The 23,123-nt window shown below is 51.3% G+C and overlaps 1 protein-coding gene across 1 annotated transcript; it reads left to right on the forward strand.

Moving 5' to 3' along the window:
* Positions 1 to 935: 935 nt before the first annotated feature.
* On the forward strand, positions 936 to 6,552 carry LOC109760989 (MA3 DOMAIN-CONTAINING TRANSLATION REGULATORY FACTOR 4). The gene is made up of 4 exons (XM_020319776.4): positions 936 to 1,166; positions 1,326 to 1,617; positions 4,158 to 4,252; positions 4,451 to 6,552. The coding sequence occupies exons 2-4, from the start codon at positions 1,341 to 1,343 to the stop codon at positions 6,239 to 6,241; spliced, it is 2,163 nt and encodes a 720-aa protein (XP_020175365.1). The 5' UTR covers positions 936 to 1,166; positions 1,326 to 1,340; the 3' UTR covers positions 6,242 to 6,552.
* Positions 6,553 to 23,123: the final 16,571 nt, after the last annotated feature.

Below are 23,123 nucleotides of genomic sequence, written 5' to 3' on the forward strand. Positions count from 1 at the left end.
AGCTAGGGTTAGGATCGACGTGCTAAACTGATACCATGTAGAAGGGAAAGAATAGGCTGTGCAACACAATACATTGATCGGTGCACCAGGCACGTATATATGAGTACAGAAGGGGGCCACAATCTCAACTATACAGAGGAACTAAGAGGTGGGCCCAAGACACAATATATTCAACAAGTGGATTTTCCAACCTGATAGTAGTACTATCTTCGTTCTAATTTATTGGTTCTTTAGTATTTTATTATATCCCAAATTTTGACCATGAATTTAATTAACAAAATGGTAATGCATGTCACAAAAATAATGTCACTGAAAACTATGTTCAAATATAAATTTAATGATATAATTTTTTATGACATGCATAAACATTTTGTTAGTTATAAATTTCTTATCAAATTTGGGCTCAAAATACAACTAGATCAATAGACCATAAGGAGGTTGTCACTGAAGAGATGACACCGAATCTTGACCTTAGTCCGACGCGTCATGCTCATCCGGCCCGTCACTCGCCTTATCCACATCGTCCGGGGCCAATCACGACCTCCCTCTTGTCAGTGACGCCAACTTGGCCAGCCACAGAAGATCCCAAACCACCTCCCCGAGCAAAGCAAAACCCTAACTCCCACGGCCTGATCCGACTCCCACCGACCACTCATCTATTGCCCCTAAAATATTCAACATCCCACCGACAAGTGGGCCCAAAGTACTCCACGCCCCACATGTCAGCAGCAGCTATGTGCTTAACCCGTGTGCGCGAAGTGAGCCACGAGCGGCCGAACCGCGGACTGCCACGTGGGGATGGGATAGGGATCCGCGGCCCAAACCAGTGGGCCTCGAAACCGGTGAGCCCACCCAACAGCCCCTCATGCAGTCTCAATGACACGTGGGCTCGGGCACGGTGGGTCCCACGAGGTCGAAGAGCGTGTCTGGTGCAGGCGACGTGTCCCGGAACCCACGCCGCCTTCCATATAAAACCCCCTATCCATCCCTCTCTCCCTCGGCTCAGTCTCGTCTCCTCCAGGAGGAAAACCAAAAGCGAAAGGGAAGGGGAGGAAAAAAAAAAGTCAGTACCATACCACTCGCTCGCTCGCTCCGCAGCCGCGGCGCACGCACGCAAATCTCGCGCACGGGTTTGGGGGGCGCTCGATCCGCGGAGGAAACCCTAGGTACGTACTATGTCTGGATAGGGTGTCGGCTCCCGCCGTGCTCGCTGCCTGCGCGCGGCGGCCCCCCGTCTCCCCCGCTCCAGTTCGTTCCCCATTTCGGTGCGAGGCGACGCTGATTTAGTTTGGTTTTTTTGGTTGGTGCTGTAATTGTCGCCGCAGGGCGGTGGATTCGGGATGGCGTCGCCGAGGAACGATGGGGGGTTCCTGACGCAGGAGCAGCGGGAGAAGCTGCGGATCGCGGTGCAGAACGCCGAGACGCTCTCGCTCACGTCGCCGCGCTCGCCCACGGGGAGCACCACCTCCGCGCTGCTGCAGCAGTACGAGCTGCACCAGCAGCAGGTGCGCGCCGCTGCCGCCGCCGCGAGGGGAGGCGGAGGCGGGGGCGGGGGCGGAGCTGGGGCGAGGCACGCGCGACGCTCGCATTCCGGGAAGGCCGTCAAGCTTAAGAAAGGTGAGGCGGCGCTCGATCTGTTTGTGCCCTGTGTAATTAATAGCTTCCCTGTTGTTATGGGGCTGGTTTTAGAGCTTGGCGTGCTTGATTAGGACGCAATGTTGCTGTGCTGCTATTATTACCGCCTCAGTGGACTGCGTAGCCTGTTGTTCATGCCTCATGTGGAGTCGATCTAGTTTAGGGTTCTGGGAATGCAGGTTTAGCAGCTGAGTTGATCTTGCTGTTGATGTTTATTTGGAAGCTATGCTTGTAGTTCTCCTATGCTCATGCTGCTAGTTTTTGCGTCTCATTGAGGTGGGGCTCTCATTATATGGAGGTAGCACATTGTGGCCTATACATCATACAGCGCTGACAAAATTTTATCAGGGGGTCATCAATTGTTTGACTGTTCACTAGTTTGCCGATTTCGATTTGTTGCAGTAGGTTGGTAAGTTGATAACCATTGCATTTTGATGGCATAAACCTGCTGTTGGTGGCGCGGGTTAGCTTTGCATGCATGAATCGGTTTAGCGGTTCAGTGTGCGTGTTAATTTGTGCTCCCGACTCCTGAGCTGCCTAAAGGGGATTGGTTTTGTCGGTTCCGTGTGCGTGTTAATTTGTGCTCCTGACTCCTGAGCTGCCTAAAGGGGATTGGTTTTGTCGGGTAATGGCAATTACAATCTGGCCGTGTAGCATTCTTCTATGTTGGTTGAATTGATCACCAGTATTCTGGTTGCATCTGTTACCCTTTAGGAATTTTTTTTGTTGCTCTCTGCTTTTTTGATCCATAGGTGTACTCAGATCCCAGGATCTGATATATGGTACTGTGAAGTCGTCCGTCTGAGTATATTATCTACCTGTTCCTGATAAGAAGCTTTCAGTTAGTTGATACCACTGACTTTTCCTGTGTGGGCAAGACAACCATCTTTTACAGGACATTTGCTAAGACAGAGCACTTCAGATTCCTTCTACTTGTAACATGTGCCATGAGCTGACTGTGATGGTTGCCGTCTATATTGTCGAGTGAATTGTTCCCCACTCGTTCATCATATTGTATGATGAGCAGTTGGCCATCTCTTGTTCTGTTGGGATATGGTCTGTTTGTATTCCTCTAATTGTTTTAGCTCACAATTCTAGCCGATGGAAGTTGGTCAACATCTATGTGTATGTATGCATGTCCTATATATGATTATACTAGATCCTGCTGATTAGTATTCCACTTTTTATGTTAGCTGTCTGTACTGTTTTTCGTTATTTTCGTAATAACTGGAAAACTCATTTGGTATCCTTATTGTTATTACTTCTAGCTGTTATTGGAACCTAGTTTTTTATAGAACTAGTAAATGCGTACGTGCAATGCATGTTGATATTTGGCAAAATATTAATTCTACCTTGATTTAGGATTGGAGTATCACCAAAGAGCTAGCTATGGACAGGGGTGCGTGGAAGCTTGCTATCCATGTGCCAGAGCCATGAGTTGGTTGCGAGATCTTATGGGTTTCACCTCTAGCCTACCCCAACTTGTTTGGGACTAAAGGCTTTGTTGTTGTTGTTGTTGTTGATTTAGGTAGAATATTAATTGCATGCCAATTATGTGATTAGTGTTGATACTGATATTTGGTATGATATTATTTGCACGCTAAACATGTTGAGTGCTCGCCATTGGAGCAATCTAGGTCGTTGGATTGACATGGTTTGATGGCCGGGATAAATTGGATCTGCCGCTTTGGGTCCTTTTATATTGGTATAGATATAGTGTATTGCAGCATGTTGCAATGCAGGCTTCTCTCTTTCTGGTAGCAATTGATTATGTGTTTTTGTTAAGAAGCTGTGCATCGTGGTTTGTTTCCCTTTCCTATTTGAAATTTTCACTCTGTGTTTCATTAGAAAAGGAGGTTGTCATTCTGGGCTTATAGTTACTGGTCCTTTGTTTTCTTGCTTGTTTAGCTTCCATTTATTTCCTGTACACATTGGGCGTGGAGTATTTGGGATCTTCAATGAAGTGTATATTGTACTACCTGGACTCACCCTGAACGCATATGGTTAGATTTTACAATTAAAACTGCCGAGGCATTGACTTCAGTTGCTATTACCAGAGACTAGCTGTCAGGGATACTTTCTTGAGCCTTTCTTTTCTTGTCCCTGCTATTGTAGCATAAAAATCTAAAATGGGTCCATCTATTCATTACACCATGTAGTTGCTGTGTGGCCTAGTATAGAATGCAAATGTGCAATTTCTTGAGTTTAAATCTGTACTATATGTGTGTTATTTTGTTTAAAAAAAACTCTGTCATGTGATTACGTTACATGACAGTATGATGTTCAGTTTATGATTCTTCCACGATAGAAACAGTGATTACCCATTCACAATCCAAGTCTAATACATTGTGGGGTCCTTGAGTTTGGGGAATTCTTGAATATCGCTATAGGTTCTATCAACTAATTGCACGTCGAAAAATGGCTGTGTTTTCCAGTGTCTCATGGTCTATTAGTTCTCATTTCTACTTTTGTAATATAGAAAATTGCTAAAATGTCTGATTTGTTGATCTTCTGTACTACAGATGGTGCTGGTGGCAAAGGCACCTGGGGAAGACTTATCGACGCTGATACAGCCACATTCCTTGACCGAAATGATCCAAACTATGATAGCGATGAGGTAATACTTCATGGTCTTGACCTGTATACTCCAGTCATTTTTTCATGCAATGCTGAACCGTTTGATTTTTTCAAGTCACAAGAAACTGGTAAATATAATATTCAGCTTTGTCTAAATATGTTGTTAACTTGTTATGTGGTTAATACTCAGTACTCAACCTAACTTTGGACACTCATCGTGCTGTGTTTTGTTAATCAGGAACCATATGAATTAATTGAAGCCCCTGCTACAACCCCACTAGAGGACTACAAGAAATCTCTTGTCACAATCATTGAGGAATATTTCAGCACTGGTGATGTTAAGCAGACAGGTTCTGATCTTAAAGAGCTGGGTTATGATGACTTCCACCGCTACTTTGTCAAGAAGCTTGTTTCCATGGCAATGGACAGACATGACAAGGAGAAAGAGATGGTATCAGTGCTGTTATCATCTCTGTATGGTGATGGGCTCAGTTCAACTCAAATCAAACTAGGGTTTGTGATGCTGCTACAGGCTGTTGATGATTTGGCTGTTGACATACCTGATGCAGTTGATGTTCTTGCTCTTTTCATTGCACGAGCAGTTGTAGATGACATTCTTCCACCTGCTTTTCTCAACAAGGCAAAAGGAAGCCTGACAGAGTCTTCAAAGGGCTTGCAAGTTTTACAAATTGCAGCAAAGAGCTATCTTTCAGCACCCCACCATGCAGAGTTACTTGAGCGACGATGGGGTGGTTCAACTCACATCACAGTGGAGGAGGTAAAGAGGAGGATTACTGATCTTCTAAAGGAATATATCAAGAATGGTGATACAGCTGAGGCGTGTAGGTGCATAAGAGAGTTGGCCGTGCCATTTTTCCACCATGAGGTCGTGAAACGAGCTGCCACTCTTGGAATGGAAAGTCCAGCTGCAGAAACCCTTATTGTCAAGCTTCTGAAGGAGGCATCTGAAGAAGGTTTGATAAGCTCTAGTCAGATGGTGAAGGGTTTCTCCCGTATTGTTGAGAGTCTTGATGATCTCTCCCTTGATATACCATCAGCAAAATCTCAATTCCAGACATTGGTATCGAAAGCAGTTTCCGAGGGTTGGCTTGACTCTTCGTATGAATCTTCAGGTGCCAACGGCAGTGTCCAAGATGATGACCATGAGAAGCTGAGGAGGTACAAGAGGGAGGCTGTGTCTATGATACATGAGTACTTCCTTTCTGATGATATACCAGAGCTTATTCGCACACTCAAAGAACTTGGTTTACCAGAGTACAACCCGGTCTTTATCAAGAAACTGATAACAATTGCCATGGATCGCAAGAACAGGGAGAAAGAGATGGCATCAGTTCTCCTATCCTCATTAAGCATGGAGCTATTCTCCAATGAAGACATCGTCAAGGGATTCATAATGCTTCTTGAATCTGCAGAAGATACTGCACTGGACATATTGGATGCCTCAGATGAGCTGGGACTGTTCCTAGCGAGGGCAGTGATCGATGATGTGCTTGCGCCTCTGAACTTAGATGAGATTGGCAGCATCCTTCCACCAAAGTGCAGTGGGGCTGAAACATTGAACATGGCACGCTCACTTGCCTCGGCACGCCACGCAGGAGAGAGGCTACTGAGATGCTGGGGTGGCGGGACAGGATGGGCCGTGGAGGACGCCAAGGACAAGATTACAAAGCTCCTGGAGGAGTACGAGAGCGGAGGCGATGTAGGAGAAGCATGCAAGTGCATCCGTGAGATGGGCATGCCTTTCTTCAATCACGAGGTGGTCAAGAAGGCGCTCGTCATGGCAATGGAGAAGAAGAAAGAGTGCACGCTTTCTCTGCTGCACGAGTGCTTTGGCGAAGGGATCATAACCATCAACCAGATGACCAAGGGGTTCTCCAGGGTCCGGGACGGGCTTGACGATCTGGCTCTCGACATACCCGATGCCAGGGAGAAGTTCCTCTCCTATGTGGAGCATGGGAAGAAGAACGGATGGCTTGTACCCTCTTTCGGCGTTGCTGCTTCGACTTGAACCGATGACCGAGCGAGCAGGAAGCATCAAGCTGGACCGCGAAGGCGCAGGCTGCCGTAGTGTGGTGCAGCCCACCTAAGTTGGTGTGCATTTGCGTTTGCGTTTCTGATGCACGTCCCTGGACTTGCGTCGTAGGTAGGTCAACGAGCCCCTCTTGCTTGTGGTGGTGGCTCATGTCTAGATCTTTGCATCTCTGGACATACCCTTTGCTGTTCTTGCTGTGTTCCGTTTCAACTTCTTCATAGACATTTTTCTTGTTACATCAAGTAGAACAGAGGAGAAAAAATAACTTCATGTAAAAGTTTTTACTATGCCTCTGCGTCCCCTGCATTGACGACTTGTGATTTGGAAAGCATCATGCCGAAAATAACTTTAGTAGCGACTTGCGTCACATCTGAATTGACAGTTTTCCTATGGCTGTCATCCTATGAGATAATTGCATCTATAGTCCTCGTAGTCGCTGGCGACGTCCAACTTAGTCCTGGAACTTGCGTTTGTACGAGGTGACACGGGCCAGCAGTGCGACTTGCGTCACATCTGAATCGACAGTTTTCCTATGGCTGTCATCCTATGGGATTTGAACCCGCGAACAGTGGCACATTGTTGCGCGAGCAAACCACCAGAACAAGCACATGACCTTGTATGTAGGAGGATGCACAATATATTATACGTATGTTTTTCTCTTTTAGAAAAATCATGAATTTATAAAATGTTCATGAGTTTTTTAAAAGAACGTTCATCGATTCAAAAAATGTTCAAGATTCAAAAATAAAGGTTCGTGTCTACAAAACAATGTCCACGAATTTATAAAAAATATTCAAAACAATGTATGGCAAGGTAAAAAAACCAATCTTTTTAAAAAAAGTTCACTGTTTTAAAAAAATATTCATGAATTCAAAACATGTTCATCACAAACAAAAACTGTTTTTTAATATAAAAATTTGTTCCCAAATTTCAATAAATGTTCGCCTACGCATAAAAACTTGTTGACGAGTTCTAAAATAATGTACGCAATTTCAAAAAATGTTAATGAATTCAAAAAATATTCACGGATTTGTAAAAAAATATGATTTGAAAAATAATCGCATTTTCAAACCATAGTATTACGGAGACGTATGCAATGTGTAGAGCCAGGACCGTTGTTTCAACCTCAGGGACCGTATTGATCACGTATTTTCATGTATCAGGACCGTATTGAAGCAATACGCAAGTTTCAGGACCAAGTTAGACGTCGCCAGCAACTACAAGAACTATAGATGCAATTATCTCGAAATGCTATGGATATAGTTTCGCTCTCTGTAACATTATAAATAAATTTGAGAACGTTTGGTCTTGCCTCCCGGATTTCAATGGATTGGTCCGGAGGCCTTTGGATTGAGCCAAATGCTGAACTGTGTCAGAACCTCTTCACCTCTTCCATAAGCTCAAGCGCACGGGTACCTGGCAAAGTGGAGTAGAGGCCATTTCTCAAAGGCAAAGCTGCACATACACGATAACTTCATGTACGCAGAAACTTTGCCAGACGCCTGCACAGAAATAAAAGACAACACCTGCTCTTCAAGTTGGATATTCACAAAAGGCAACACTTGCTCTTCAAGTTGGACATCCACAAGACGTTTGACTGTGTTAGATGGGATTACATCCTTGATCACTTTAGTGGAGGTGGTTCCCTAGTCGGTTCAGGGACTGGATCACTGCCTTGCTAGCCATATCTTGATCAGGGTCCTCAATGGGATATCCGTCCTCCACCCCCATCCCCCACATCCTGCATGGGAGGGGGTTGCGGCAAGGTGAACCATGTCACCATTTCTCTTTGTTATTGCCGTCGACCCCCCTACAACAAATCATGGATGTGTTTACTAAGCACAAGATTGGTGGAAGAGGGGCCACCTTCCGCACCTCACTTTATGCCGAGGACACCTCTATTTTTATTGCCCTCATCAAGCAGGATGTCCATAATCTGGCAACCATTTTGGGCTCTTTTGGTGAGGTGACTGGTCTTTCCACCAACTTAAGAGAGCTCTATGGTTCCTATTTGCTGCGGCAACCCCAACCTTGACGACATCCTACAAAACTTACATACGAGCTTCTTTCCCAATCAAATATCTTGGTCTACCACTCAGCTCAAGAGAGTGGATTTCCAACCGCTCGAGGATAAAATGTGGCAAAGCTCCCTCCATGGCAGGGGAGAAATATCACTACTGTCGGATCTCGGGTTCCGGCAAAAACCCTCAAGGTTCGAACACTAGGGTGCGCACGAAGATCTCCCCCTACCGATCCACGTCCCAGCTTCGCTAAGATCTCGAGGGCTAACTCGACGAACTCACAACACAAAGGACACAAGATTTATACTGTTTCGGGCCACCGTTGTGGTGTAATACCCTACTCCAGTGTGGTGGTGGATTGCCTCTTGGGCTGAGGATGAACAGTACACGGGGAAGAACGGCCTCCTGAGGTGAGGTGTTCTTGTGCTTGGCTAACTTTGTGGGTGAGGATTGCTCGAGATGAGATGGGATGCCTCTCAATGAGTTCGAGACCCGTTCCCTCCTACTATGGTGGCTAGTCCTATTTATAGAGGCCCTGGTCCTCTCCCCAAATATTGAGCATGGAGGGAGCCAACAACGGCCAATTTGAAAGGGGACAGCTAGTACAGCTTATCCTGACAAAAGCGATCTTCGCCTGCAAAAGGCTCTGGTGGTGACGCCGCCTCGGGCTCCATGGTGACCTCCGTCTTGCCGTCCTGCTGGTCTTGGTCTCGTTGCACTAATATGGAAACCTTTGCTCGACGCCTCGGTACTCTGCGCCTGCGCTTGCCTCCTTGGCACCAAAGAGAAAACAAGGACACTATGCGCGCTGGCGTCCGCCTGGCGCCCGCCTGATCTTGATCGTCATGGCTCACGTCATTGGAACCTCGCGAGGTTTGCCTTGCCTTGAACTCTCCGCCCCTCGCGAGCCAGCCTGGTGAGACCGCTCCCGAGGAGGTCTTGTGTCGTCCGCCTCGCGAGGCTTGGCCCCTTGCGAGGGTCTTGAATGCTTGCCGGTGAAGATGGGCCGTACGGGCCCGCTCGCAGAGCCACGCCGTGGGCCGCAGGCAGGCAAGTCTGGGGACCCCCGTTCCCGGAACGCCGACAGTAGCCCTCGGGCCCAAGGCGCGCTCGGGCTTGGCTTCGAGGCGAAGCCAAAGGTCAAGTGCGGAGCGCCGCGGGCCCCAATAGCCTGCGGCCTTGGTCGACGTGTGGCGGTTGATAGGACGTGGGCGTCTCCGCTTCCCCACGCTGCCTTGGCAACTGCCCGACTTGACAAGTCCATGCGACATGCAAGGAAAAACCATCATTACCTGTGATCATGGGGGCGCTGGTTGGCCTTCTCCTGCTATAAATGGGGAAGGGGGGCGGAGCCCCCGTCGCCCATCTCTTCCCATTCTGCTTGTTTCTCCCCCTTCGCTCCATCACCGACACCAATGGCGCCCATCCGAAGGTTTTCCGCGGCAGAGAAAGGGAAGACTCCCCTTGACGGGCCGGTGCCGCTCCCGCCGAAGAAGAGGGCGGTCCACCGCCGCGATGAGGCGACGATGCAGGTGGTGAAGAGGCCTTGGTGCGAGCGGTCTCCTCCCGGGTATCCGTTACCCCTGTACGCCCAAGCCGGGGGCTCAGGAGAGAGAAACGACGAGCGTCGGCGTGCGCTCCGTGGCCATGGTCGCCATGCTGCGGTGGCGCGCGTTGCCGCCCCCATAATCCACGCCACAGACTCCTCGCGCGAGCTCGTGCTGTGGGCGGCGATGCCCCCGAACACTTGGATCCGCTTCCCTTCCTTCTTCTCAGCCGAGATGCTGCCGAGGGGGCCCCTCGAGCTTTGGCTGCAGCACGCCGGCAACTGGAGCGGAGGTTGAGGCCGTCTCCTCGGGGAAGATCTTCATGACCCGATGCTGGGGTGAGGTCGCCCGAGTGTGTCGTGCGGAGGGCGCCCTCGCGATCCACTTCGCGTACGACGGCGCCTCCACGCCGTTCTTCAAGGTATTCGACGCAGAAGGTCGCCGTCTGGAGTGTTGCCCCAAGTGGGGTCACCAGGCTGGCGCCGCAGCTTGGGCAGGGTCTGCTGCCCGCGTCACCAGCGGCTCCTCTGGAAGCAGTGGCGACACTTGGGAGTCCAGCGATTCTCCCAAGCTCTACGAGACCCCGGAGACGAGCGACGACAGCTACGTGCCCCCAAGCTCCCGCCGGGCCCAGAGCAGGGCTGCAGCGTCAGGCCGCTGCCGCCGATCTGGATGAGATTGGCGCCGGCCCCTGTCGGCCCACTGTTGATGATGGCGTCCTCCACAGGGGTACGTGTAGTTAGGATTCCCTAGGTTCTTGTCTTTTGTTTCCTGCGAGGAATCAAGAAATGCCCCGTGGGGGTGTGTAAAGGTTTTGTAATGTTTCCTGTCAATATTGTTCTTATTATGAACTTGCGCGGGCGCAAGTCCTGCTTCAGCTCGGTCTCCCTTTCCGACCTCGCGACGACTTGGCGCTCTACGCTGACAGGTCCCGGTCCCCAGGCAGGCTGCAGCCGTCGTTGGTATGCCAGGTCGCGTGCCGTGGTCAAGGCCAGGAGGTGAGCGGCCCGAGGTCCAGTAAGAGTTCCTGAGGCGCGATGCTCAGGAGGTACCCTTTAGCGCTCAAGCAGCCGTTGAGAGGTAAAAAAGGGGGTGACGTTGTTGCAGCAGGGCTGCAGTTAGTATGGTTCTTAGTCCTTAGCGATTTAGTCAACCCGGGCTCGGGACTTATCTTGACGGTCCGGAGGCGATTCCTCGTGATGCGCCGGATTCGTGCGTAGGCGTCCGAAGCATAGCTAAGCCAGGACAATGCGAGCCTCCCCCTTTCTCCACGCTTCTCCTTCAGGCTCTACGTCCTCAGGTCCTGGCCCTCGAGCGAGGTCAGCCGCCGCTGGTATGCCAGGTCGCGTGCCGTGGTCAAGGCCAGGGGGTGAGGGCTGGAGAGCCAGTAAGAGCCCCTGAATCGCGATGCTCAGGAACCCCCCTTTTAACGCGCAAGAGGATTGCATGGGAGAAGAGGGAGCTCGCAGTTCTGCCTGCTGTCCTCTTCAGGAGATTCATGCAAGCCAGCACAAGGAAAGACACAGTTTGCCATTGTGGTTGCCGGTCCGCCGCTGGTTGCTCCGTGAGGAGATGAAGGCACTGAGGGCCAGGTGAGGTGACGTGCGCGGGGCGTGCCGCGAGCCAGAGCTCGACCGCTCAGGTTTGTCGATGTTGCAGGGACGGGCCCGAGCACAAGCGTCATGCCAGCGGGAGTAGCCCCTGTGGTGGGTGAGAATCAAGCAGGTGATAGTCATAGGTAGATTAAGCATGGAAAGCAAACTGGCTTAGGTAAATGCAGGGAAGATACATGCCACTGGGTCAGGCCCGAGTGGCTTGGGGATGATGCAGCCCGAGGGGCGCCCCCAGCAAGGTAAGCTAAAGACATGAAAAGGGATACATGCCACAGGGACGGACCCACGTGGCCTGGGAATGATGCAGCCCGAGGGGCGCTCCCAGCTAAATAAACTTGGAAAATGTCACCTGATTCTGTTGATGAAGGAGAGTTGGTGCGGCTGAAGGTACGCGGCGAAGGGGTCGCTCCTCACGAGCCACCGGGGCCCTGAGCCTCGGGAGGCTCTGGGGGTCCAGGCGGTTCCTTGAGGACCGTCTTCATCTCCGTCAGGACGGCGTGGTGCCTGGCCTCCTGAGTCGCCAGGGCGCGCCGCAGGTTGCGCTGATAGGCGGACGCCACGCTCGGCAAGCCAAAAGGCATGCGAACGTAGCTATGCGGTGGGCCCTCACAGCGTCTCACGCGCGAAGGCCAGAAGGGCTCCTGAGATGCGGCTCTGTTGAGCCCTGGGATGTCGATGCAGACGCGCAGCCCGCCATCCTCGCCAGGATGAGGAGCTACGCTAGGTGGGTGGCAGTCGCCGCGCATGGCTCTTGCTTCTTGTAGTTCCTGAGTGGTCTTGGTGATGAACTCCTGAGCGTTGGGCGCTCCTTGTCTTGTGTCCTCCTGAGGGTGACGTGCCAGAAAGCACGCCTCCAGATGGTGCCCAAGCGCCTCCCTCATGATGTTGGCGAGGTCCGAGGCCCTCCAGAAGAGAGCCCCCGAGCCCTGCCCGAGAAGGGCGCCGCGCACGCTTTCCTATGCGATGGAGGGAGGTGCCCCAGGTGCAGGCGCCGATCCGGTTGTGCCGCCGCTTGAGGTGCCGCTTGCTTCAGGCCCTGCGTGGAGCAGCAGCTTATTCTTCTTGGGGGTGGCCTCAGGAGGGCGCTCGCCCTTGCTGTCGGGGTCGTCGATTGCTGCAGTTTGGAAGGCACGCTCGAGGGAGCACACCGCATCTCTTTCTTCGCACGGGACCGTGATGACTCCGCCGCTTCCTGGCATCTTGAGGACATTGTAGCCGTGATGGGTCACCGCCATAAACTTGGCCAGGGCTGGGTACCCGAGGATCGCATTGTATGGCAGACGGATGTGGGCGACGTCGAAGTCGATGAGCTTGGTGCGGTAGTTGTCACGCTGTCCGGAGGTGACGGGGAGGCGGACCTGCCCGATCGGGGTAGTGGAGCCGTCGGTCACTCCTGAGAACGGCTTTGTGGGCTGAAGCTGATCATACGACACTTGGAGGTTGTCGAACGTGTCGACGGACAGGACGTTGAGCCCTGCGCCACCATCGATGAGGGTCTTGGTAACTTGCACGTTGCTGATGACTGGTGAACAAAGCATCGGGAGGGCGCCAGCGGTAGCCGCGCACTTGAGCTGATCTGCCGAGCTGAACATGATGGCGCACTTGGACCATCTGAGTAGGCGCGTGGCCTCAAGCTTGGGGAGGACTGCATTCACCTCACGAGCAAACTATTTGAAGATACGGTGTGAGGCTGGGGCCTGAGCTCCGCCCAAGATGCAGGCGATAGCACGCGGCTCCTGGAAGCCCCCAGCCCCCTCGTCTTGATGGTGGTCGTCATTCCTTCTTGGTGGTGGCGGTAGTGGAGGAAGACCGGCATTGCCCTGAGGACGATCCTCACGAGGCTGATCCTGCCATCGGTCCTCACGAGGCCGGTCGCGCCACTCCTGGAGCGGGCCATGGTCATCCCAACGTCCGCCACCACGTCCACCTCCTCGGCCGTAGCCCCGGTCGTTGCGCTCGGGGCGTCGACCGAAGTGTCCTTCTCGGATGGCTCTGAGCTCTTGACATTCGCTGGTGTTGTGGCTATGTAGGTTATGGTAGGCGCAGAACGGTCGGTTGCTCTTGGATGACTCGAGTTGGTATCTGCCGCGCTTGGTGTCTGGCTCCGCCGCAAGCACGGCCGCTCCCTTGCGCTTCACGTCCTTGACCTTGGCTTTCTTTTCCTCCGGGTCCGCAACCGGGAGCTCGAGGAGGGAGAGGCGCCCCTCCTCAGCTCTTGCGCACTTGGTCGCCAGGTTGAACAGCTCCAGAGACGTGCACAGCTCCTCGTGGATAGCGAGCTCCTCCTTCATCTTGACGTCACGGATGCCATCAGAGAACGCGGAGATGATGGCCTCGTCTGTCACCTTGGGGATCTTGAGGCGAACGTTGTTGAAGCGCTGGATGTACTTCTGGTGGGTCTCTCCTGGTTGCTGCTTGACGTGGCGTAGGTCATCCGCGGCCGTTGGCGGTCGCGAGCGCCCAGGAAGTTGGCAATGAAACGGTTGGGCATCTCGTTCCAGGAGGAGATCGAGCCTGGAGGCAGGTTCAGGAGCCAGGAGCGGGCCCCGTCCTTGAGAGCCATGGGGAACCAGTTTGCCATGACTTTCTCGTCGCCGTTGGCCGCCTCGATGCTCAGCTCGTAGAGCTGCAGGAACTCCGCGGGGTCGGGGGTGCCGTCGTAGCGAGGAGGCAGATCCGGCTTGAACTTCCCGGCCAGGCGACGCTACGCATCTCAGGGGTGAAGGCGCGACAGCCTGCCGTGGTCACCGGGGCTCTGTGCTGGTGGAGAACTTGTCCTTGATGGGGTCCGCGCACCGCCACCGCAGGCGGCATGCGGTCTTGCCGTGGTGGTGCAGGGAGCGCGGGGGCGTTTTCCCGTGGCCGAGGGACTTCTTGGCAGCTTCTTTCTTCTTGCGCGGGCACCGGACGCGGCAGGTCGTGCCGCGGGGCCACGCGCCTTGGCGCCAAGACTCCGTCTTGGGGCAGAGGTGGTGGAGGCGCTCCATGGGCCACGCCGCCCGCGGCTGGCGGAGGGCGAGGCAGCGAGAGGGACGGCACAGGGGAGCCCCCTGCGGCACTGACAAGCTCGGCGATGCGGTCGAGCTAGTCCTTGTAGAGGTCGTTGACGGGGCGGTAGCACAGGAACTCGCGCGCCATGCGCAGCGCGGCCTGCGCATCCACGGGAGCGCGACTAGCGTGGGATGACGAACCGGCCGGGGTCAGCAATGGAGTGGCGGTGCAGCCGTCCCGCCGCACCGAGGGGTGCAGCGAGGATGCTTGCTGCTCGTTCCCCGCCGGGACGGTGGCGGCGTTGACGGCAGGCGACGAAGAACGACGGGGTGGCCCACCGACGGGAGCCGTCTGAGCAACGCGGGCGGCGTGGGCAGCCCGGCGCTCAGCGCGAGCGCGGCGAGCGTCCGCCATGGAGACGACGAAGCAATGGGACGCAGAGCGACAGAAGGGAAGCTTCGGTGCACCCCTACCTGGCGCGCCAAATGTCGGATCTCGGGTTCCGGCAAAACCCTCAAGGTTCAAACACTGGGGTGCGCACGAAGATCTCCCCTACCGATCCACGTCCTAGCTTCGCTAAGATATCGAGGGCTAACTCGACGAACTCACAACACAAAGGACACAAGATTTATACTGGTTTGGGCCACCGTTGTGGTGTAATACCCTACTCCAGTGTGGTGGTGGTGGTGGATTGCCTCTTGGGCTGAGGATGAATAGTACACGGGGAAGAACGGCCTCCTGAGGTGAGGTGTTCTTGTACTTGGCTAACTTGTGTGGGTGAGGATTGCTCGAGATGAGATGGGATGCCTCTCAATGAGTTCGAGACCCGTTCCCTCCTACTATGGTGGCTAGTCCTATTTATAGAGGCCCTGGTCCTCTCCCCAAATATTGAGCGGGGAGGGAGCCAACAACAGCCAATTTGAAAGGGGACAACTAGTACAGCTTATCCTGACAAAAGCGGTCTTCGCCTACAAAAGGCTCTGGTGGTGATGCCACCTCGGGCTCCATGGCGACATCCGTCTTGCCGTCCTGCTGGTCTTGGTCTCGTTGCACTGATATGGAAACCTTTGCTCGACGCCTCGGTACTCTGCGCCTGCGCTTGCCTCCTTGGCACCAAAGAGGAAACAAGGACACTGTGCGCGCTGGCGTCCGCCTGATCTTGATCGTCATGGCTCACGTCATTGGAACCTCGCGAGGTTTGCCTTGCCTTGAACTCTCCGCCCCTCGCGAGCCAGCCTGGTGAGACTGCTCCCGAGGAGGTCTTGTGTTGTCCGCCTCGCGAGGGTCTTGAATGCTTGCTGGTGAAGATGGGCCGTACGGGCCCGCTCGCAGAGCCACGCCGTGGGCCGCAGGCAGGCAAGTCTGGGGACTCGCGTTCGCAGAACGCCGACAACTACGATTTGTCGAACTACTACCTTGCAGGCAATATATCACATCACACCTCTAGTCGTCATTCCTAGAGTTGTCAACAACACCAAGAAGGCGGAGCGGGCCTTCCTTTGGTCAGCGGTGGACAAGACCTTGGGCACGAAATGCAAGGTGAATTGGGAAACTAGGTGCCGCCCCACCCACCTTGACGACCTCGAGAAATTTGCAAGGGCCTTGCCGTTTCTCTGACCATGGCTTGAGCAGAACAACCCAACCAAGTTGTGGATTGGCATGCATGCGCAACCCTTGTGACACCGTGTGCATGGAGTTTTTCTATGCCTACACCTGCATCACCATAGATAATGGGGTTAAGGTGCCTTTCTCGGACGCGCCATGGCTGGATGGGAAGAGGCCAAATGACATTGCCCCCTTGTCCATGAGGTCTGAAAGAGAAAGAAGTGGACTATTCGCCAGACCCTTACTGGGAATGCGTGGATTAAACAAATCAAGTTGACCGAGCATTATTTTTCATGGATCATCTTCTCGAGTACCCAGAGCTTTGGAGCATCCTCTCGCATGGTCAGCTTAATGATGGTTTGAAGGATGTCATTTCTTGGAAGTTCGCGACAAGTAGTATCTACTCGACCAAGCCTAGGTACAAGGCTCAATTCCATGGCGCCACCCTTACTTCAATGAACAAGACTGTCTGGAAGACTTGGGCCCCTCCGAAGGCCAATTTTATTGCTTGGTTAACCATTCAGAATAGGATTTGGACAATCATTCTGAAAGGATCGATATAGTTGACTAGAGGGGGGGAGAATAGGCAACTAATAATTTTTAGCTTTTCTTTACCAATTTAAACTTTGCATCAAAGTAGGTTGTCTAGATATGCAACTAGGTGAGCAACCTATATGATGCAACAACAACAAGTACACAAGCAAGCAAGGAATGTAACACAAGGTAAGCTTGCATGAATAAAGGGACGAGATAACCAAGAGTGAAGCCGGTGAAGACGAGGATGTGTTACCGAAGTTCCTTCCCTTTGAGAGGAAGTACGTCTCCGTTGGAGCGGTGTGGAGGCACAGTGCTCCCCAAGAAGCCACTAGGGCCACCGTATTCTCCTCACACCCTCACACAATGCGAGATGCCGTGATTCCACTATTGGTGCCCTTGGAGGCGGCGATCGAACCTTTACAAACAAGGTTGGGGCAATCTCCACAACTTAATTGGAGGCTCCCAACGACACCACAAGCTTCACCACAATGGAATATGGCTCCGCGGTGACCTCAGCCATCTAGGGCGCTCAAACACCCAAGAGTAAGAAGATCCGCAAGGGATTAGTGGGGGGAATCAAATTTCTCTTGGTGGAAGTGTAGATCGGGGACACCTCAACCAATCCCTAGAAAATCAACAAGTTTGATTGGCTAGGGAGAGAGATCGGGCGAAAATGGAGCTTAGAGCAATAATGGAGCTTGGGGATGGAAGAGGTGGTCAACTCGGAGAAGAAGACTCCCCTTTTATAGTGATAGAACAAATCCAACCGTTATCCACTAACTCAGCCTGCGACGAGCGGTACTACCGCACCAGACAAGCGGTACTACCGCAAGGGCCTGCGGTACTACCGCTGGCGTGGCAGGAGCTAGACCAGCCCTATTGCGTTGAAGCAGAGAGCGGTAGAACCGTTGGCGCGGTACTACTGCAAGGCAGGGTTAGTCTAGGCCGGGAAAGCACGGACATATAAAAATACATCCGTGGCTACTTCCGTGAGTTTCGATCTGTCCAAAAATCTGACACGGTACTACCGCAAGCCTGGAGCGGTACTACCGCGTAGGGCGCGGATGTAAAAAATTACATCCGCCCCTACTTCCGCTCGTGCTGCTGTGTCTGGCCTAAGGCCACGGTACTACCGCGCCCATTGAGCGGTACTACCATGAGGACCTGCGGTACTACCTCGCCCATGGACGGTACTACCGCAAGGGCCTGCGGTACTACCGCTCCGAAGGGCGGTACTACCGCATGCCCCAATACAGCAACACTAGGAGTCCTTCATTTTGTAGAGACACGGAGAAACGGAGGATGCTCCAAAGAGCCAAAGGAAAGGTGGTGCAAAAAGGAACAGACGTGTACGTGATGATTCCACCCAAACATTTCCAAAGCGGACCCCCTCTTAATAGTACGGCTTTCCTACGACTCAAATCCACCGAAAGGAAACGTAGAGAAATGCCGTCTTCAATAGGCTTCGAGGGGCACCAAATCGTCTTGTGCCTAGACATGATATATCTGAAATGCTCAATGCACACGATTAGTCCGCAAAAGCATTGTCATCAATCACCAAAACTACTAAGGGATAAATATGCCCTTACACAATCGCCTGGCTAGGAGAGAATGAGAAAAATGTGCACTTTGACCCCTCAACAAGAGGGCCAATGAGACGTCCATGCATATTTTTTCCGGGTGTTGCTTCACCATGAGTGGTGTGGAGAATGCCCAAGGATTGGTTTGGTTTGGAATCCCCTGAATTTATCAATGTGGGCGGGTGAGAGAAGCATCAAATCTTGGTGGACAAGAATGACAACCCCCAACAATGCAAACGAAAGACGATAGCCTCCCTAATCATGCTTGTCTACTGGACGCTCTCGAATGAGCGAAACACTCGTGTCTTCGAAAGAAATCAATGCTACCATGCTACATCCTAAAGCTTATAAAGCAGGAGGCTAAGATTTGGGTCATTGCTACCTCTTGAGCTTGCGTTGGTTTCTTGAAGAGGAATTAAAGGGTGATGCAGCAAAGTAGAGTAAGTATTTCCCTCAGTTTTGAGAACCAAGGTATCAATCCAGTAGGAGACAATGCACAAGCCATCGAATACATGCACAAACAAACACCAACTTGCACCCAATGCGATAAAGGGGTTGTCAATCCCTTCACGGTTATTTGCAAAGTGAGATCTGATATAGATGGATAAACGGTAAAGTAGTATTTTTGGTTTATGGAACGGAAAGTAAAAGATTGCAAAGAAAGTAAATAGGAAGCTAAAACTATAGATCGGAAACTTATATGATGGAAAGTAGACCCTGGGGCCATAGGTTTCACTAGAGGCTTCTCTCAAGGTAGAAAATATTACGATGGGTGAACAAATTACTGCCAAGCAATTGATAGGAAAGCGCAAAGTTATGACGATATCTAAGGCAATGACCATGAACATAGGCATCACGTCCGTGTGAAGTAAACCGAAACGATTCTGCATCTACTACTATTACTCCACACATCGACCGACTCCTGCCTGCATCTAGAGTATTAAGTTCATAAGAACAGAGTAACGCATTAAGTAAGATGACATGATGTAGCGGGATAAACTCAAGCAATATGATGAAAACCCCATATTGTTATCCTCGATGGCAACAATACAATATGTGCCTTGCTGCCCCTGTTGTCACTGGGAAAGGACACTGCAAGATTGAACCCAAAGCTAAGCACTTCTCCCATTGCAAGAAAGATCAATCTAGTAGGCCAAACTAAACCGATAATTCGAAGATACTTGCAAAGATATCAAATCATGCATATAAGAATTCAGAGAAGAATCAAATATTGTTCATAGATAATCTTGATCATAAACCCACAATTCATCGGATCTCGACAAGTACGGCTTTCCTACGACTCAAATCCACCGAAAAGAAACATAGAGAAACGCCGTCTTCAATAGGCTTCGAGGGGCACCAAATCGTCTTGTGCCTAGACATGATATATCTGAAATGCTCAATGCACACGATTAGTCTGCAAAAGCATTGTCATCAATCACCAAAACTACTAAGAGATAAATATGCCCTTACACAATCGCCTGGCTAGGAGAGAATGAGAAAAATATGCACTTTGACCCCTCAACAAGAGGGCCAATGAGATGTCCATGCATATTTTTTCCGGGTGTTGCTTCACCAGGAGTGGTGTGGAGAATGCCCAAGGATTGGTTTGGTTTGGACTCCCCTAAATTTATCTATGTGGGTGGGTGAGAGAAGCATCAAATCTTGGTGTGCAAGAATGACAACCCCCAACATTGCAAACCGAAAGATGATAGCCTCCCTAATCATGCTTGTCTACTGGACGCTCTCGAATGAGCAAAACGCCCAAGTCCTCGAGATCAAGTGAAACAGGTAAGGTCCATAGATGGGTACCTTACGGTTGAACACCACAAACTGCAGCTCACACCACATGATATGTGAGACATCAAGTGATTGCGTCTGAGCGAGACGCGGCTCCTCACAAATGAGCATCATATACACGAGATAAGCACGCACCTTATCCTTGTCACCAATGCGCGGAAAGAGGGAGTTGTGGAAGATCCGGTGCATGATGTCAAGGAATGAGTTCAGCACCCACGTCTTCTTGCCACTGGGAAGTTCCTTCTCAACATAGTAGGGCTGAAACTTGTTTTTGTTGGCTGACTCGGGGTTGGCATGAGGGCAAACACCAACGGGCTTGTTGAGCCCCTCATCACGAACCTGTAGTAGATCCATGAAGTCCTTCCACTTAGCAGTCATCCTCTATCCATTGGTCATCCATGTCATGGTACGTTCCTCATCAGCATGGAAGTGGACCGAAGCAAAGAACTGGGCCACAATCTCAGGGTCAAAGTCCAGGTGGAAAGTGAGCAAGTGCTCAATGCCAAATTGCTCCACCAGGTCCAAAGCCTCACCAAAATATGCCCGGTGTTGATCCTTCCTCATGTGATCCATGTCAATCCAGTGCATGTCCACGTAGATGTTCTGCTTGGCCTTGATCACATCCAGAAAGATAAGATTCTGCTGCTTGGTCCAGAACAAACATTCCCTCTGAAGTTCGCATGGGGATTCACATAGGGGTTGATCTTCCTATGAGTGAAAAACTCACCCAGTGGTATCTCATCCATGCCCATTGATGGCTGCCTGGTCTTGGTGGCGGTGGTCTTGGTTCTGCGTTGGGGGGCATTGGAGCCCTCTGGAGTCTCATCTTGGTTGCACATGCGCTTCGAGCTTGTGTCACGGCTGGGATTTGAATGACGGACATTGGAACCAGAGCCACCACCTATGACACACGACACAAACACAAGAGAAACCGAGAAGGATTATTGCAAGGACGAGGGCCAAAACCAAATGAAACAAGCAAGCATGAGATTCGGAAGGACAAAATAGCAAAGTTTGCAATTCTACGGTAGTACCGGATCAGCTGACGGAAGTAAAAAATTATAGCCGCTCGAGTCATGGTAGTACTGTGCCGGGGTGGCACGGTAGTACCGTGCCTGGAGCGGAAGTAATTTTTACTTCCGCGCCCTGAGCGGTAGTACCGCTCTAGTGGAGCAGTAGTACCGCGTGAGGCTGTTAATGGGCGAGCATGCGGTAGTACCGCTCAGCGGAGCGGTAGTACCGCACGCATTCGAAAATCACAATAATAGCATATCTGGATCTAGACATAGCCGCAAAACAAAACACGGTACTACCGTCGATCAATCTATACTGTTGTATCACTCCAAATAGCATGCCTACCGCACTAGCACTCTCCTACACTCCCTTCTTGCATATATTTAGCCAAAAATCACACGAACTACACATGCATCTCCACAAGACCTAGAAGCACAAGAACGGAACAAAAAGGGAAGGACTTGGGGAAATACCGAGGTCCATCGCAAGAGGGCGAGGTGGGGAATGATCCCACCGGCCGGAATGCGAGGAGAGCGGCCGGAGACGGAGATCCGGCGAGGTCCTCTGGCGTCGTTCTTGGGCAGGAGAGAGAGACGGGGTGGGGAAAAGAGATGAATGGGTATGGGGGAGTTGGAACTCCCCCTGCCCCGCTCTTAACCCCCACCCGCTCGTGATGGTGCAGTAGTACGGCGGGTCCTTGCGGTAGTACCGCCCGGGCGGAAGTACCGCTCTTCCAGCGGCAGTAAAAAAATTACTGCCGCAATGGAAGCGGTAGTACCGTGCCTAGGATGCATCTCTGCACGCACAGAGCAGCCCATCTCCTGCGGTAGTACCGTACCCCCAAGAAAGTGCAAGTTTTGCAAAAAGAGAGCAAAACGGCCTTTGCAATGCTACCTTCAAGCAACCGAACACACAAAAGAGGTGAACACGAGAGGCAACTCAAACACATGCACAACACAAAGAGGAAGGCAAAAGACAACAAGGACCAAACACGAAACACAACCTCTCCAAAGAGAGGGCGGTGGCCGGAGCCACCTATGTTTGAGTCAATTGGTATGGCACCGCGAAGAATTATCCTTGGGCCCATGACCAAAACTCGTCTTTGAAGCACAAGTACCAGAAAAATGGCTAATGTGAAAGAGTTGATCAATTTATGCATAATGGGGGGAGGGAGATTCATTGAGAGAATAACACTCCCCCTATATCCATGCCTACACCTAAACAAGACATCAAGTTGAGTATGGTAGGGTGTGCAAGGGTACAAGCCACATTGCTCAAATCAATAATATTTAGCTCATGCCTTAACTCGTGAAATCTTGTTTCATCCAAAGGCTTCATGAAGATATCTGCAAGGTTATCATGAGTGTTGACATAGTTGAGCTCGATCTTCCCTCACCTAATATGATCCCGGATGAAGTGATACCAAATCTCAATATGCTTCATCTTGAAGTGTTGCACCGGGTTGAGAGAAATCTTGATGGCACTTTCATTGTCACACCAAAGAGGCACTTTGTCACAAATGACACCGTAATCCTTTAAAGTTTGCCTCATCCATAGAAGTTGTGCACAACAACTACCGGCGGCCACATACTCCGCTTCGGTGGACGAGAGAGGCACACAACTTTGCTTCTTAGAAGACCAACTCACCAAAGAGCAACCAAGGAATTAGCACCCTCCGGAAGTTGACTTCCTATCCACTTTGTCTGCCGCCCAATCGGAGTCCGAATAGCCTACAAGGTTGAATTTTGCTCCTCTTGGGTACCATAAGCCAAAGTTTGGGGTATGATCCAAATATCGAAAGATTCGCTTGACCACCACAAAGTGGCTTTCCTTAGGTGCGGCTTGAAACCGTGCACAAATTCCCACACTCAACATAATATCCGGTCTAGATGCACAAAGGTAAAGCAAGGAGCCAATCATGGAGTGATATACCTTTTGATCCACTGCTTTACCATTGGGATCTATGTCAAGTTGGCATTTGACGGGCATTGGAGTGGAAGCCGGCTTGACATCACTTAGCTTGAATCTCTTGAGCATGTCTTGAGTGTATTTGGCTTGGTTGATGAAGGTTCCTTCTCTTCGTTGCTTGACTTCAAACCTGAGAAAGAACTTCAACTCTCCCATCATGGACATCTTGAACTTTGAGGTCA

The sequence above is a fragment of the Aegilops tauschii genome, chromosome 7 (genome assembly GCF_002575655.3).
Source record: "Aegilops tauschii subsp. strangulata cultivar AL8/78 chromosome 7, Aet v6.0, whole genome shotgun sequence".
NCBI lineage: Eukaryota > Viridiplantae > Streptophyta > Magnoliopsida > Poales > Poaceae > Aegilops > Aegilops tauschii.